Here is a 17,305-nt window from a genome sequence, read left to right on the forward strand (position 1 = left end):
TACAACGTTATAATACGTAAACTAGTACGTCTACATGAATTCTGAGAGCACAAAATTTAAGAAAAAAGCTTGTATTAACAAATTAAATCAGTTAACGATTAACAAATTTGTATCAAATATTCTGAAATAGGTTTACTAAAGTACAGTGATTATAAACTTTTAAAATAAGTCGGATGCAAAAACACACAATAAAAGAAGTTAATTTTTTTATTCGAAATATTGGCATTTGCACAAGAGTTTTAAAAAATACAATGCTCTACGATGCTTAGAGCCCAAGTTAGCCTTTGTTTATTTCTCGATTTTACTTTTCTAAAATTTGAATTCGTAAAATCAAATTTATAACAGTCGCAATATCTGGGGTTCTAGTCAAAGAAAATTGATGTTTTTTTTTTATTTTGGAGTACCTCATTGCATAGATTATAAAAATTCAATTAGTTAATTTGTGAATTGTTTATTTAACAGATTACTTTGTTTAAACAATTTAAAATAAATATTTACTTTGCAAAATTTTACTTTTATCTTATCATCAGTTGAAAATGTTATGAAATGGTGGATAACTTGAATATTTATGTATATTTAGAAATAATATTTCTACTAACCTGGAATTGTTCCCATGGTGAGAAAAAATCTCACTGTTTATTATTTCTTGCTATAATTTTGATAATAATTTTTTTAAGGTCGTGGACCTTCAGCAATGTCTCAGGTACGTCTCTGAGATTAGGATTGTAACATTTTGAGTGTAGGGAAGACGACCGTTATTGTTTAGTGCCTATCGATATCTAGTGGGTGAAGGACGGTGAGAAAAAAATCTCTAGATGGGACTCTTTGCGTACGTAAATTTGTTAAGTAAACGATTTGTCACAAAAAGCTGATTGAAGAGAAAAATAGGTAAGATTTTAAGTAACATTTCTAAGAATACCTACTATTAACTATGCTTGAAGTGTAGTTTTTTTTTCCAGAATGGATATTTTCGACATTAAAACCAGAAATCAACTTTTAAAGTGGTACTAAGAAGTAGAAGCAGAACCGGTATCAGAATATTCTGACTCAGAAAATGACGCTTCTTTTGCACATAGCATGTATGAGACCGACACGGGGCAGTCAGAAAACGATGAGAATTTTGAATTATGTGACGCAATTGACGAACCTATAGCAATAACTACAGTTCCCTCAAAATTTCCTCAATTTATTGTCAAAGATGGAACAGTTTGGCTAAAACATAAAATGACAAAACCTGTATAAAAAACAAAAAGACAAAATATTGTTATTCAACTTCCAGGTGTAAAAGCAGTAGCATCAAAGTGTTGTACTGTTCTGGACTGTTGGAAACTTTTTATCGTACAATATACAAATAAACAACTTGCGGTTATGCGGAAATCGTATAAACTGGAAAAAGATTGTTCGGCAATAGATTTCCATGAAAGATGTGCATTAATTGGGCTTCTTTATTTGGCTGGAATAAAAAAGGAACATTTAAGCACTCATGAATTGTGCGCGAACGATGGAAGAGCACCTGCATATTTTGCTGCCACTATGACACAGAAGCGCTTCCACGTCGTTATGCTAGGTATTCGTTTTGATTCAGGGGTCGGCAACACGTCGATCGCGATCGACCAGTCGATCTTAACCTTAGTTCGAGTCGCTCGTCGTGCGAATCGAATAAAATAAAAAATATAACATATATAAAGTAGATAGATAGACTCTTGAATTATCCGAAATTATCCAAAAAATTGTTCAATCCAAAAATTATCCGATGGTCCACGAAATTATCCGAAAATCTGATAATTATCCGGACATTGGCAACACTGCGTGCGATGACCCCAACCGTCTCGATATCGCTAAAACGTGCCAGGGCTGAAAACACTTATCTTTACCACAGTTGCGCAATTCTTAGTCTTCACTGGCGGTTGTCGCTTAAACGTGCTTATCGGCTTAGTTACTATTATTTGTTAGTCCCTTCACGAGTGCTAGAACGTAGTTTTAATCGTGACGTGAACCCATTATTTATAAAAATGAATCCTTCAAAGAAATCAAAAGTTTATCACTTTCATATAGAGTGGGAAGACGATTATTTTTTTACTCAAGTGAAAGGCAAGTGTATATGTCTATTGTGCCACGCAAGTATCGCAGTTGGAAAAAAAGGTACCGTCGAAAGAGATTTTAATAGTAGTCATCCGAAAATAAACACAAAATATCCCGCCAATAGTAGGATTTGAAAAGAGAAAGTGAAACAGTTGAAAAATCAATTAGTTAGGCACCAGTCTGTATTATTACAAGTGAGCGATAAAACTAAAGCCACCACTCTAGCTTCTTACAAAGTGTCTCAAGTTATTGTCAAAAAGAAGAAACCCTTTGAAGATGGCGAGTAGATGCTACAAACTGCCTATTTGAAGGTTTTAAAAATAAATACGAAATAATGTCGGCTATAAACTCCCTCCAGCTTTCAGCGCGAACCGTAACTAGACGAGTGGAAAATATGTCAGAAGATGTTTCCCAGATGAAGACGGACTTACAGCGATGTATTTTCTTCTCCTTACAATTTGGAGAGTCCACAGATATTAGTGATACGTCCCAACTAGCCATATTTATCAGAATGATATTCGATGATTTTACTGCTAAGGAAGAACTTGTTAAAATTATTCCTTTAAAAGAGCGGACTCGAGGTGAAGACAAATTTTCTTCCGTTCAAGATTATTTTATCTCTGAAAACATTCCACTTCAGAAACTGGTTGGCATTACAACTGACAGAGCCCCAGCGTTTACTGGAGTGCATAACGGATTCATTGCCCTTTGCCGCAAAGATGACACGTTTCCAAATTTTTTAACATACCACTGCATCGTGCATCATCAAGCACTTTGTGGTAAATTTTTAAATGCCGACAATGTTATGAAAGTCGTTGTAAACTTGTAAACCAAGTAAGAGCTCATGCTTTGCAGAGAAGACAGTTCCGAACTTTAATTGCAGAAATGAATCTAGAATACGGAGAATTGCGTCTGCATACAGAGATACGCTGGTTAAGCAAGGGGAAGATTCTTCGTTTTAATCGCTTTTTAAGGAGCGTATAGAAGACTATTCAACATTAGAAGAACCCGCATGGTTGAGAGATTTTGGATTCTTGACCGATGGGAAAGCTGAATGAACTAAATTTGCAGCTTCAGGGCAAAAAAATTAGTATTCCTCAAATGATTTCCAAAGTAAAGTCATTCATTGCGAAACTTGAACTATGGGAAAAAATCTACTGGAAGGAAATTTAAAACATTTTCGTTGTTTAAAAAAAGTAATCGAAAAAAAAGTAATAAACGTTCAACCTTACACATAATAGGGGCATATAGAAATGTTGACCAGACTGAGGCATGAATTCGATACCCGATTTAGTGATTTCAATAGAATTGAAGCGATTGCTCAGTTTGTATCTTATCCGTACATGCCACTCGATGCAGAAAACTTATCCCAAACCATCGAACAGCATTTCAGCGAAAGCAGACCAGAGACTGAATTAGAAATAGTCACATTGCAGAATGATTTGTGTTTGAAGAGCGTTGCCGGAAAAAAAAATTTTGGTGTCTAGTGTCCAAACAGAAATACCCAATCCTAGTCAATGTAGCTTTGAAAATTAGAGCCCTGTTTTGTTCCTTTGTGAATCAACCTTTTCAAACATGAAGTTCATTAAAAACAAATACAGAAGCCGACTAACGGATGAACATTTGGACTCGTGTATTAGACTAGGAATAACAAACTACCAACCGGATGTTAAAAAACTAACAGACATGATGGACTGTCAATTCTACCATTAAAACAAAATACGTATGTATTTTTTTTTCACCATGTTTGTTTTTTACTTCCTGTTCTCTTAAGTGTACGTCTATAATAAAAGTTTTTAAAACAAGGTAGACCTTCGGTGCTTGGGATTTTTTTAGTAGCTCTCTCCTGTAGTGTGGTTGCCGACCCCTGGTTGGCATTAAAATCTACGCGCTGGTTGATGCACGAATATTTTTTGAAATCTACGCTGGGAAACAACCAGAAGGCCTCTACGTACTGCAAAATGATGCATCGAGCGTTGTAAAAAGATTTATAAAACCCATTGATAATACTGGTCGAAATATTACAATGGACAATTATTTTACATCTACTTCTTTGAAAAATGATCTGTTTGTGAACCATTTACTTACTGTTGTAGGCACAATAAGAAAAAATAAAACTTTTTCACTTTAAAAGGTCGACCAGTTCATAGCAGCATGTTTGCATAGGGCCAGAATAAAAATCACTGCACTATAGACTCGTACACCCAAAAAAAAAAAAAAAAACGTCCTAATGTTATCAACGATGCATGATGACGATTCAATTGATATAGAGTCTAGTGAGAACAAACCAGAGATGATAACATTTTATAATTTAACTAAAGAAGGCGTTGATGTTGTAGATAGGATAAAGTCAGAATACAATGTAACCAGAATTAGTAACAGATGGCCATTTACTCTATTTTGTACTCTTCTCAACATAGCTACTGTAAATGGCCAAACAATTTATAGGAGTAATACTAACACCTTATTAAAAAAAAAACTTTTATTTCAAACTTAGCAAAATAGTTAATAAAACCACATTTAGAAAAACCTTCTTTAATTTCAACTTTTTCCATTAGCCTAAAGCAAAAAATTCGGGATACTCTACAGATCAGGATCAATCCAGTTTCACAACCGACAACTTCAAAGTACAAAAAAAAGTGCTAATACTGCTCTTCCAAGAAAAATAGATACACACAACAGTCTTGTAGTTCTTGCACAAAAGCAATATGCAAAGAACACACTGGAAAAACATCATTGGTGTCTAGTGATTGCATTCTGTTTACTGAGAGTGATGCATCTAAATAAATAATAAATTTGTAAAATCTTAATTATTGCAAAAAACTTGTGTTACTTATATTACAAATCTAATACAGTGTGCTTAATATAATATTGTTTACTTTTAACTTAACCTTCGAAAGCTATCCCACATAGTTCAATTTTTTAAGGCCATTATTGATTTTATACTTATTTGATTTTATACTTACACTTATTTGTCTGCCAAATGTGGTTCGAATTAGCTGTATGGTTTACATTTTGTAATCAGACAATTTGTAATATAAAGAAAAAGAATATATTTAATTACACCCGAAAATAGCATTTTTATGCTGACTGTAATATTTTTTACAAAGTGAGAAAAAATCTCTACATGGGACCTATGGCGCAACGTAACTTAACGGGACCTATCCAGGGCTAATCATATTAAAAGAAAAGTAAAATTTTGTAAAATAAATATGTATATTCATTTTAAATCGTTTAAACAAATTACTCTGTTAAATAAACAATTCACTTTAACTGAACGCATTTTTATGATTTATCTGATGAGGTACCTCAAATTAAAAAACATAAATTTTGATGTGTTTTGAAAGTTAATAATTGTTTATCATAGTATTTTTGCAAACGTATTTTACAATTTTTAACACAAACTTTTTAATCGTTAAATGATTTAATTTGATAAAATAAGCCTTTTTCTTTTATTTAGAGCTTTCAGAATTCATGTACTCGTAGACTCAATAGTTTATGCATAATAGCGTTATAGATAAAAGATTTCTGAAAAAAACAATTTGAATTTTGCAATAACTAACTAATAAGTGAATTTTCTTGAAATTTTTAAAACTGAATATTTGGGATATTGTCCTTGTGCTTACGCAAAATGAAAGTTTTTGGTGCATTTATATGCACCAAATATAGCACCTATATAGAAAAGTTATTTCAAAGTTTAAATAAAATCAACTTTTGAAGCTATTTTTGCAATAATTAAACAACAAATTATCAAAAATAACCTCAGAAACCGTCATTTTAAAGTTATGCTTTTTCAATACAATTGTGTCACTTTTCCATATAATTTGCCGGTCTTTACCTTTAGTATTTAAAATCAAATAGCAATATTACATATATTTATCTATTGTTTGATTATCTTTAATTACAATATTTATCTAAGTAAAAAATGGCGTTTAATCTTTTGCATATTTTGTTTATTACAAACAAAATGCACAGATTATTTAATTCATTATCAAAGTTATCAATCATTATCGTCGTTAACTACCGTTCTATACGTCTAATTAATGGACCGACACTGAAAAGCTTCGTTTAAATTAAACTAGGAAAAATTTCCAGCAAATATTATACTGTGGCAAACTAATCTAATAAAAGTTGGTAGTGGCTATCTTACCGGCGCGCTTAGGCACGGGCACGTACAGTGATGGATAGACCTAACGCTCTCCCGAGAAACTGAACGGACAATTTTTAAGTTCGAAGCCAACGTCTGGGAAGTCCGCCGTTCAAGGATTCCCCTAGGAGACGCAGACGTGTAAGGAGCTAGTTGAAATGCATTTGAAGAACTTCGGTTTCTTGTTGGTACGTTTGAAGAGAGGTTTTGTTTGCATCCTTTCACGTCTAACCTGAAAAATTAAAAAGAGTAGCATGAGATAACGTATCAACAATTGTTAATTTGGTTACTATGTTTCAAATTTGTACGCATCAGACCTATATTTTGTCACCCTTATAAATTAGGACTACAGTCAGAAGGTTGGCCGAGATGTTAGAGAAAAAACACTCTTGACTTTTTGTCGAGCTTTCGGAATGGTTTTATTCCTTTTTCAAGACATAATCGTTGAGATTATTTAAAATAAACTTTGACACTCAACATTACAAATACAAATTTAAAATATAATATTGGACAATACATTCTAAAAATTTTGGTCAGGATAGTAAAATTTAGTTTATTTCATGACATATTTTAATGGTATGGTACCAACTATAAAAAAAAGAAAGGGACAGATCAATGAAAAGATGGCAAGAAGAGTGGAATAACAAGGAAGATGTAGCCCAGTGGACCAAGATGCTGATCCAGAGACTAAGGGACTGGGTAGATTGTCTGTTTTAGGGCGTATCTTCATAGATTCAGAAAGACAGATACAGATAAATGCCTCTACTGCGTATATTCTGACATTGTTACTTACACAATGCTGGAGTGTAATAGATGTATAGTGGAGAGAAACAGAATATATAAAGAAATAGGTATGAACCCTGTGACTGTAAGAAAGATGATCGTGAAGATGACGGGAAGTACGGAGGGATGGAATAGTGTTCACAATTACATCCGAGCAGTCAATAAAAAGAAAGAAGAAGAAGAGAACCATCAACCGGACCAACGACGGAGATAAGATCCAATTACTATTTTAATAGGAATAAACCACAATTAAAGCTTAAAATAGGTTTATTGACGTTTGAATCTCCACTTCGGAATTCGTTTTCACAATGAGGTAGGTGCGCTAAATATTGCCACTGTTCTTAATAGTGCCACCCCCGTTTTACAGATAGTATCGACGCTGCAACTAAGATGGCAACAGTGGCAAGTATCTTTGTCTATCAGCAACGTGTTTTCTATTCGGTGGTTTTAGTCTATGGTATCCATCAGATGTAGAATCTCGCTATTTGTTTTTTGTGTCCTCGTTTTAAATAAACCTGCTTTTCTTATTGACCCTACGCAAGATATATTAAATTTTTTTGGATTTTTGTAATTAAGTTAGGTAAGTACACTCCAGTGGTTATTATTTTATGAATTGCATGAATTATTTCAAATGAAATTTTAACTTACGGATTTTTTTCTGAACGTCGTTTGTTCCTAATATTGCCATTACTAATAATTTCTACATAATCTATATAGTATTGACAGTGGCAATATTAGGGACTAAATATTAAGCTCTTTTTCAGAATGCCAAGAAAACGAGCTGAGTGATCAGAAGACGATCTACACTCGGGGCTGCAAATCATAGCGAACGGAATGTCAATCAAAGGGGCAGCCAAGCATTATAACATTCCTCGCTTAACGCTTGGTCTTTATCACAGAACACATAATCCCGTAAGAAAGCTTGGAAGATCACTGGTGTTGTCTGTAGCACAAGAAAATACACAATACTTGAAGTAGGTATGCCTATTACAAGCAAGATTCTAATGAAAAGTCTGTTTTCTTACGCTACAACAAATGATATACCAAATATGTTTTCTAAAGAGTTAAATAAAGCTGGTAGAATATGGCTTAAGTAATTCTTGTGCAGCCATCCAGACGTAGCTAGGCGAAAAGCTCAACTAATGAATATAGCTCGAGCCCAAAAAATTAATATAATATTCGTTGATGACTTCTTTTATAAACTGAGAGATACCATAGAAAAACTAAACCTATTTGACAAACTTGGTAGCGTAGATTGACAATCCATAAGCAACAAATTGTTTTTATTAAAAGGGGATTAGAACGGGTACATTTAACCGCACCCGAGCACGGAGAAAACATGTCAAGGTGAAGATACTTAATTACGACTCTGCAGGCTCCTTCTTTCTCAGGTTGATCTCACTCAGTCACGTGATCCAGTCGAGCAAGGAACCATGTTGCTCTTTAAGTATTACCATTTACAACCAATGTCATCGACCAAGGGTCGCATTATATTTTAAATTTATAATATGTAAACCACATATTGATGTCATCACTTCAATTTTTGTGTTAGCTACAAGTACTAACAGAATGCACTGACGATGATTTGATTAAGATTGAAAACGTTATGCATTTTTAATTTTTGGACGACACTTTTAACAAGTTTTGATAAAAATTTTTATATTTATACTAATATACAAATTTAAAGTTTTTACTTCTGTATTAGTTTTTTACGTAAAAATACCTTTTTCTGTATAAAAAAAAATAAGAACTGATTTTGTGATTTTGTCCCAAGATACAATCACATCTTGCTCTTTGAGATAGTTTCGTTTGTACCTTAGAACGAATTATGTTTATACAAGAACTTTATTTTAGAATAAAGAAGTGGTAATTACAACATTAAAAACTTATTTGACAAATATTTTTTATTTGTGATAATATATTAGTTTTGAGAACATTCAGTAAGCTTTAAAATACATCTTTAGTTTAAGTGTTCTTGGACTTAGGCTTTTCCACATTGACGGTAATTTTCATAGCCCTACTATCGGCGACATTCAAGCTATTAGAACGACTTATCTACAACGGAATTAGTCCAAAGCTACTTGAATCAATACTAGTTTTAGGCAGGTTTCCGACCGAAAAGAAGCTGCGCATATCAGGTTCTTTCACTTACCACATTTATTAAGGCAGGGTTCCAGAGAAACCTTAAAACTGCAGCCGCATTTATAGACTTAATAGCGGCCTACGATACAGTCTGGAGAGAAGGCATGATATACAAGCTTCTCCATACAACCTCCTGTAAATCCACCGCTCGAATAATTAACAGCATGCTAGCCGACTGAACGACTCAAGTAGTGATGAAAACTGACATCAGCAGCCAAAGAAAACCGAAAAATAAACTGCCTTAGGGATCTATCCTAGCTCATCTTCTCTTTAGCCTGCTGACATACAAGAAACCAGATCAAAGAAGTTTGGTTACACCGAGGAGTAACATGAGTGCAACAAGGTATAAGTCATTTAAAGAAACAGAAGAAATCCTCACGGCGTACTTACATACATACAGTGGGAAAGTATTTCCGTAAATGAAGGCTCCAACCAAACGCTACCAAAACAGAGGTTTCCAGTTTTCACCTAAATAACAAGCTTGCAGGAAGAACACTCAACATCCAATTCGAAAACACCACACTCGCCTACAATAAAACAAAGTATTTTGGGGTGACTCTTGACAAAAATCAATCTTTCAAGGAATATCTGTCAAATACAGCAAAAAAACTTAAATTCAGACACGACATCATCCAGAAGCTGTGCAGCACAACATGGGGAGCATCGGCTTCCACCTTGCGATCCATCTGCCTTGGGCCTTGTCTTCTCAACCGCGAAATACTGCTGTTTAGTGTGCCTTAAAAGCCCATATATACACAATATACACCCTTACGCAATGGCTCCCAGTACTGAGCCACATTCCAATACTCAAACTACAACGCATACACTCCCTCACTAGTGAGTACAGAAAGATACTTAGTAACGAGATCCTGTCACTCCATTAAAGTATAGATGCTGCCAACGGTAACCGTCTACGCTCAAGACGACCGCTTATAAAAACAGTACAGACTGTTGTGGAAAATGATTTCAACTTAACAACCACTTGGACTCGAGAAAAGATGGAACAACAAAATACCAGCTTACCCTGCATCGCACAAAAACCACCAGGTTTTGACTTAGCACGCAACACATGAACTATGCTGAGCCAAATTAGAACTCAACACGGCAGATGCGGTTATGCATGATGCACAAATGGGGTAAACGTCCTCACTGTGTGACTGTGGACAACCACAAACCATATGTCACATCACAGAACAGTGTCCCACAAGATCCTATCAAGGCAATTCTGAGAATTTCCTAATGACGACTCCAGAGTCGATAGACTGTATAAAAAAGTTAGATGTTCGTTTGTAAACATATACGTATTATGGTTTATACAAAATATAATATGTAAATTTAAATATAAATGGGTCAAGTGCCATACGAAACATAAATAAAGTAATCTTTATAACTGGCGCAATCTTTATGAACCCAAAAACCACAATTTGCATATTGAATTCAGTCTTATTTCCTTCTGTATCCTACATAATGATATCCTTCTTGTATATCGGCACATGGATCGTCATCGTCACAAAGTTGGATTAATGTTTTGCTCAGAACTAATCTCGTAATTTTTTTTCGTACAAAATCGCTTTTTGCTTACTAAAATATTATCTTTAAATGCCATATTCCCGTCACTTTAAAACCACTGTGTATGTTAGAAAGTGTAAACACCACAGGAAAAGCAGTACCAAAATAGGATAGTAGAATCCTATGGTTTAAATATTATCGATAAAGCCAAACTGTCCAGATGGTTACTGCTACTGCAAGAATTTAATATTAAGGTAGTTCACAAACCAGGAAAAGAAAACTATCTTCCTGACCACCTCTCAAGAAATTCAGCAGAAAATGACCAAACCACAGAAGAAGACAAAGACTGTCAAATTGACCGCATCTCATGGCCAACCCAGTCTCCGGTAGAAACCGAACCCGAGGACTTTCCGCTACTTTGTCTCCTAGACGAGGATGAAGAGGGTGCAGAATATCCCATCCTCGACGACCTAAGAGATATGCCTCTGCAAGCTCGAATCGGACGAAATCGCCAAGTCCACACCGGCATGCAGAGATTTATTCGACGATGGCATCGAATCAACGCCAGAGACCCAAGGAACGAGATCTAGCAAAGCCTGATAGACGAATTTACGGTAGAAAACAACATAGCCTACTACACAGCCTGCCAAGATGCTCGAAAAATCATCGTATCCGAATCCTTAAGGTCTGAAGTCTTCGAATGATATCACAACAGCGAGGAAGCCAACCACCCCGACCACGAGGAGACTACAAGGGCCATCAAAAAAGTATACTACTGGCCAACCATTACTAAAATGTAACCATACTCCAAAATAGGAGTAAATAGTTCCTGGATGATGCAAAAACCAATCACCGCAAGCTTTACTGTGATATTTCTTCAGTCGGTCAACAATGAAGCAGTTTACAGTAAAGTACCACAATTGCAGCGTGTCACTCATGTTTGAATGGTTTTTTATAGACCAGTAAAATTGGACGTTTACCCTCTAGAAAAAAAAGTGGAACAGTAAGCGGTACTATACACTAGCGCGCTGCTTCGTACTATGTTTTGTGTATTTTTAAAATTTAAATAATATATTTAAAATTAAATAAAGTAATTTTTTTATTTATTTATTTTTTGTAATGTAAATGTTTGCTCCTAACGTCACCTATTAACGTATTAACAAAACATACTTTGTTTACTCTAAAAGGACTTCGAGTCAGAGAGCACAATATGAATGTATGCGATGTAGTTACATTATGTAGTATTTAAACAAAAGTTTGAGAAGCTAGTTTGTACAGAGTAATTAAAACAGACGATGAAACAAACGATAATAATACTTTGAAGGTTAAAACAAGAGGGAGGAAACAAATAACATTCGATTATACAACCAAACAGGTTATGTGTCCTGCAATACACGAATTTAATTTTAAAAAGGAATTACCAATCATAAAAAAAATTGCTTGTTCTCTTTAATCTAATGAAAATATTACAAAAATATCAAAACATGTTTTGTTACGTACTTTACGAATTTTAGGTAAGAGAAAAAGAAATACTACTCTTATTGAGAAATCAGAAATTATTGTATGGTGCAGAAAGTATATGAAACAAATAGCAGAATAGCGAAGATATGAAAAAAAAATATACCATGGTTAAATGAAGGACTACTATGACAAAAATTTGACAGGGTTTAAATGTGAAAAATAAACGACATGCTTTCCTAGATGATTTGTCGACAGGTTTAAAAGCCCTATCTGGAAAGGGAAAACGTATTATTAGCCATATTGGTAGCGACTTGGATTTGCTAAAGGAGGTTTAAATGCATTTGTTTCTAAAAAGACTAGACATTACCATGAGGAAATGGATGCAGATTATTATGAAAAATGGTTTTCATTTTAAATGACTTTCATTTTCAAAATCGAGTTACTAAACTGAATCTGAAGATGACATAGATGACTTAGATTAGATTATATATAATGTAAGTTTTTATTTAAAAATATTTTTTATATTTTATGGAAATTACTGTTTCGTACCTTGAATTATTTAAGTAATTCAGATTTATCCATGCTAAAAGTTACTCGATGGCCCTATTCCTAATCCCATGTGATTAAATCCCATTTGACAATAGGAATTAAATTTATTCCTTGAATCATTGAATCATAAGTTTGTTAATTTAATCGGATAAAGGGTTTTTCCTAAAAAATATATTTAACAAGGTGTGGTTTTCTTCATCTAAGGCATCCATAAAATAAGAAAATAATTTTTATGACAATCAATTCGTTCTAAAATCCGGATTATTTTTTTAATAATAACCGCACGTCTATGACTCGCCAATTTCCTTTCGTCTTAGCCCCGCAGAGGTCTACATTTAAAGTATGACTCACCCGCTACAATTGTGGTACTATAGTATAACAGCTGTAGCTTGTGGCTTGCATGAGTTGAGAATTTAAACATGACTATGCTGTTTTATTTCGACAAATTTATAATTTGAATACACAAGTTACTCTTAATATTGTCCATGGTTACGAGCACCTTGTTTTCCATACTAAGTATGACATGTTTTATGAAATGGTTTAGAAAATCTTCAAATTTTTCAGAGTTAGACCACCCATTGGGAGTATTAATACCCAATGTTTCTGATGGTGCACATGTGGGGCTTAAAATGAACTCTTGGAAATATCATACAAGATTTTACCAAATTTCCTAGCTCACTAACACAGTAGCAAGGATAGGGACGTTGCTACTTCTATGGTCTGATGTCACGTTGCCTTTTTTGGGAATAAAACTTTCATCGGGTATGTACAGAGGACTGCCCATACTCGTCTATATTGTATTTATTTTTTATAGTGAAATTGTGGTCTCTGTATTTTTCAAAAATATTGCACTAAAAATACCAATGAAAATGGACAAAGAAAAAATAACAATAGCGAAATCTTGTAAATGCGCAACCACTGCCGAGAACATTCAAAATGGATAACTTTTTTGGGTAAGATGTTGGGCACAAAAGACCGCGAGGTTCAATTGCGGCATTTATACTCCAGTCACTGTGGAGGAAAAGAGGTCAATACCTCTAAATTTTTTATAACTGAATCGATTTTGCTAATAATTTGGAATTAGGCTTATCTTACCTCCCTCTTCAAAAGTTATATATGCGATAGGTGAACTTTTTATTTTTAAAGGGGGGAAATCACCCCTCATTGAAAATAATGAAAAAAATTTATATTAAAGCATTTTATAGATTTAAATCGTGTTAAATTAGGTAATTGAAATATTGTCAATTATATTAATGGATATTGTGTACATTCTTAACCCTTAAATAATCTTAAAAACCACCCCTTTTAATAAAAATAATTGTAAAAAACCGTTTAACAGGTTCAAACGCTTTTGTAGTGCATTTATATCATCTACAATGTAATTCTCTGCTTATATAAAATAATTTTGGTTGATTGCAACACTTCAACCCTTAAAAACTACCCCCTATGTCAAAATATATAAAAAAATCTGTTTAAACAACTTCAAAAGTTTTTAATGTACATTTATATTCAAAAATTCCTTTCTTATCAATAAAATATTTTTTGATTGGTTGCTTATTTTCAACCCTTAAAAACCACCTCTATGCTCACGAAACAAATTCCCCTTTGATAAATGTCTAAATAAAAAAATTAAGTATACTCATGCTGTTTTTATTATAAAAAATTATGCATGAAAATACTTTACATTAGAAAGTATACAAAATATATTTACAAAAATAAAAATTATTTACAATATATCAAATTATTCATTGTCTGAAGCGTCATTCTCGTCGTGTTCTAACTCCACCTCTTCGTCTATTGCAGGACAGTTTTGACAATTGTCGCCAGAGCATGTTCCACACGTAGCATTGCAAAATAGACCTAGTGTACGACAGCCACACGCTGAGCCGCAACCCTTTTTGCAATTGCAAAAAATCAGTTTCAATAGTTCTTCTGGTGCAGGTGAACTTGTCATTTTTATTGGTTGTAAAATATCATCACTTTTGAACCATCCCCAATCCCTTATATCAATCTCTTTGTTTCCAAGCCATATCTGAGTTTGTAAATAAACTCTTTTGATATGCTCATTCAGGGCACTTACAGTTGGTACAAGAGATGATAATTTAACTGCACTATTTTTAGTTGTGGCTTTAATAAACGATTCGTATCGCATTTGTTCAAGTAATGATGAATAATCTTCGACCTTATTCATTTTGTTCATGTGGGTGTCTTTGGCAAGGCCATACAGCAAAATTGTACAGTATCTCCAAGCTTCTAAAATGTCTTCGCGATCTGAAGTACTCCTGTCATTGGCACTCATTGTCGGCTTTCCCACGCAACTTCAAAGGAGTGTCGGTTCTCTGTGTTCGTTAGTTCTCTGAAGCAAATGTTCAGTTTAGAGGTGCCTATATTATATACATTACATATATATGTATGTATGTATGTATTATATACATATTTGTGTGAGTGTTAGTGTGTCTGTTACCAGTTTTTCGAATATACTTGAATAAAGCATTTATATATACAGAAAATAAGTTGATGCTCCAAAATATAAATAACATGCTCCAAAATTTTTTTATAATAACTCCGTTAATTTTTAAGCTACAGTGTCCATTAAAAAAATATTTTGAAGGTAATTTCAAATGCTACAAGACCAAGTAGATTAAAATATGTGAAAATTCTTTCTTTTTAAATAGTAAAGGGCCAAAGTGCTGATTACAGGTGTGTCAGCCGCTGTATCTCAAACTTCAATTGGCTATATCTCAATTATTTTTCGAGCTACAACAAAAATAAAAAAATTAAAATTTTTGTTAAGAAAAAAACTACATTTTGGTATTGAACCATTTTTCACGTATCTCTTATAGTTTTAGATTTATTTTGAAAAAATGTAAATTTTTAGATAATTAAAAAAAAAAGATTTTTTAATTTAAACATTATTTTTTCAAAAAATACGCATTTTAAACAAGCTAAACTTTTAAAACTTATAAATAACACTAAAATAAAATGAATTGTAGAAGATATACGTTTAATTTCAATTCTGATCGAAATAGTGTTACTTATACTGCTCGTTTTTTTTTTAAACGCTAGAGTAATTAAAATTCTTTCCTTCGTATTTCGGTTTGTTTTAATCGAAATGGCTTTTAACATAGCTCATTTTAAAGGTTTTTTCTAGCTCTTTAAAAAGTGTTGTATGAGTTTTTATCAAAAAAGATGTCCATTTTCCGATATTTGATGTTAAATGCATCGAGTATAGTATCCCAAAAACAAAAAGTCATCTTCAAACAATTATAAATCGCTTAGTACTGTACTTATAAAACTTAATAAAAAAACATTCTCTTTGTTTTTTTTATAAGCTGGTTTTTTGCTTATTATAGATTTTTCGATAAAACGCTTTGTTTTTGAGTTATTCGTACAAAATCATTGGAAAACATGTTCTTTTTTGCGAAAAGTTTACTTTTTCAAGTGCGTATAACTCAAAAAGTATTAATTTAGCGAAAAAAATTTATATGACATTTTTTGTTTATAATTTGATTCTATATCAATTCCTAGGGTTATTTTGAGTGTAAAAAGTTCAACCTCCTAGATGGGGTGCCAACCACCCCAGGGGTAGAAACACACATCGACACCATATAACTTATGTTTTTTGAGTAATTTACTACTCACTGTAAAAATTTTAGATAAATCGGTGCAGTTATAAAAAAATTAAAGGGAAAATGCCACAGTAACTGGACGATTATAGCTCCAAATTTAAACACGAATCCACAAGGAAACTAAGTTCCTGTAGCTGGCTATATACCATGTATCACAATAATTTTTAAGTAAAAATCCTTTATAAAAGGTATATAAATTATATTATATATATATATATATATATATATATATATATATATATATATATATATATATATATATATATATATATATATATATATATATATATATATATATATATATATATATATATATATATATATATATATATATATATATATATAATTATGAATTTATATACCTTTTATAAAGGATTTTTACTTAATTTTTTTTTAAACACGAATCTTCGCTAAGTTAATTTATATGGAACATTAAAGAAATATTCATAACTTAGTTTCTGTTCGATATTAAACTGCAAGTGTGAAGTAATCTGACTTTTTAAGAAAGCAGTTTTATAATAATAGAGTTATTTTGTGATCATAAATATATAATGTATTAAAATAATTTGTATTTTGAAATATTTTGTAGGTTCCCCTTTTAATCTACATTTTAATGTTATTTTTTTATCCACAATATTGTAATTGCTGCCGTTGCTCTTGGTTCAATAATTGGTCTGTTTTATTATATTGTGATATCTGTTTCAAAGCAGTTATATCGCATTATTGTTTGAAAGACAATAAAAAGAACCCTAATAAAATTTCCCTCGGATAGGTCGTTGCTCAATAATATCGCATCCTAAACCTTTTTGACGACAAACGGAGAAAAATAAAATCACCGTTTATTTAGCGCAAGTTTGGGCAATATGAACATTGTAGGCATATTTTTATTTATCAGTTTTCCGTGCCTGGCTCTATTGGTATGGAAATAATTGTATCAATTTTGAAATTTGCTTTTTTCCAAATCTTCGGGATTACCGATCAGTGAACTGTGTTATCAGACAAA

General features: G+C 32.8%; 1 protein-coding gene across 2 annotated transcripts in view; it reads right to left on the reverse strand.

Annotated features, from left to right (window-relative positions):
- The window catches only part of SK (small conductance calcium-activated potassium channel), a 975,882-nt gene that overhangs the window by 490,748 nt on the left and 467,829 nt on the right, over nucleotides 1-17,305 (reverse strand). For both annotated transcript variants that reach the window (XM_072546075.1, XM_072546076.1), the window contains one exon: nucleotides 6,233-6,461. In XM_072546075.1, the coding sequence (XP_072402176.1) occupies nucleotides 6,233-6,461 (229 nt within the window). The remainder of the gene's footprint in view (nucleotides 1-6,232; nucleotides 6,462-17,305) is intronic.

The sequence above is a fragment of the Diabrotica undecimpunctata genome, chromosome 10, assembly GCF_040954645.1.
Source record: "Diabrotica undecimpunctata isolate CICGRU chromosome 10, icDiaUnde3, whole genome shotgun sequence".
Classification (NCBI taxonomy): domain Eukaryota; kingdom Metazoa; phylum Arthropoda; class Insecta; order Coleoptera; family Chrysomelidae; genus Diabrotica; species Diabrotica undecimpunctata.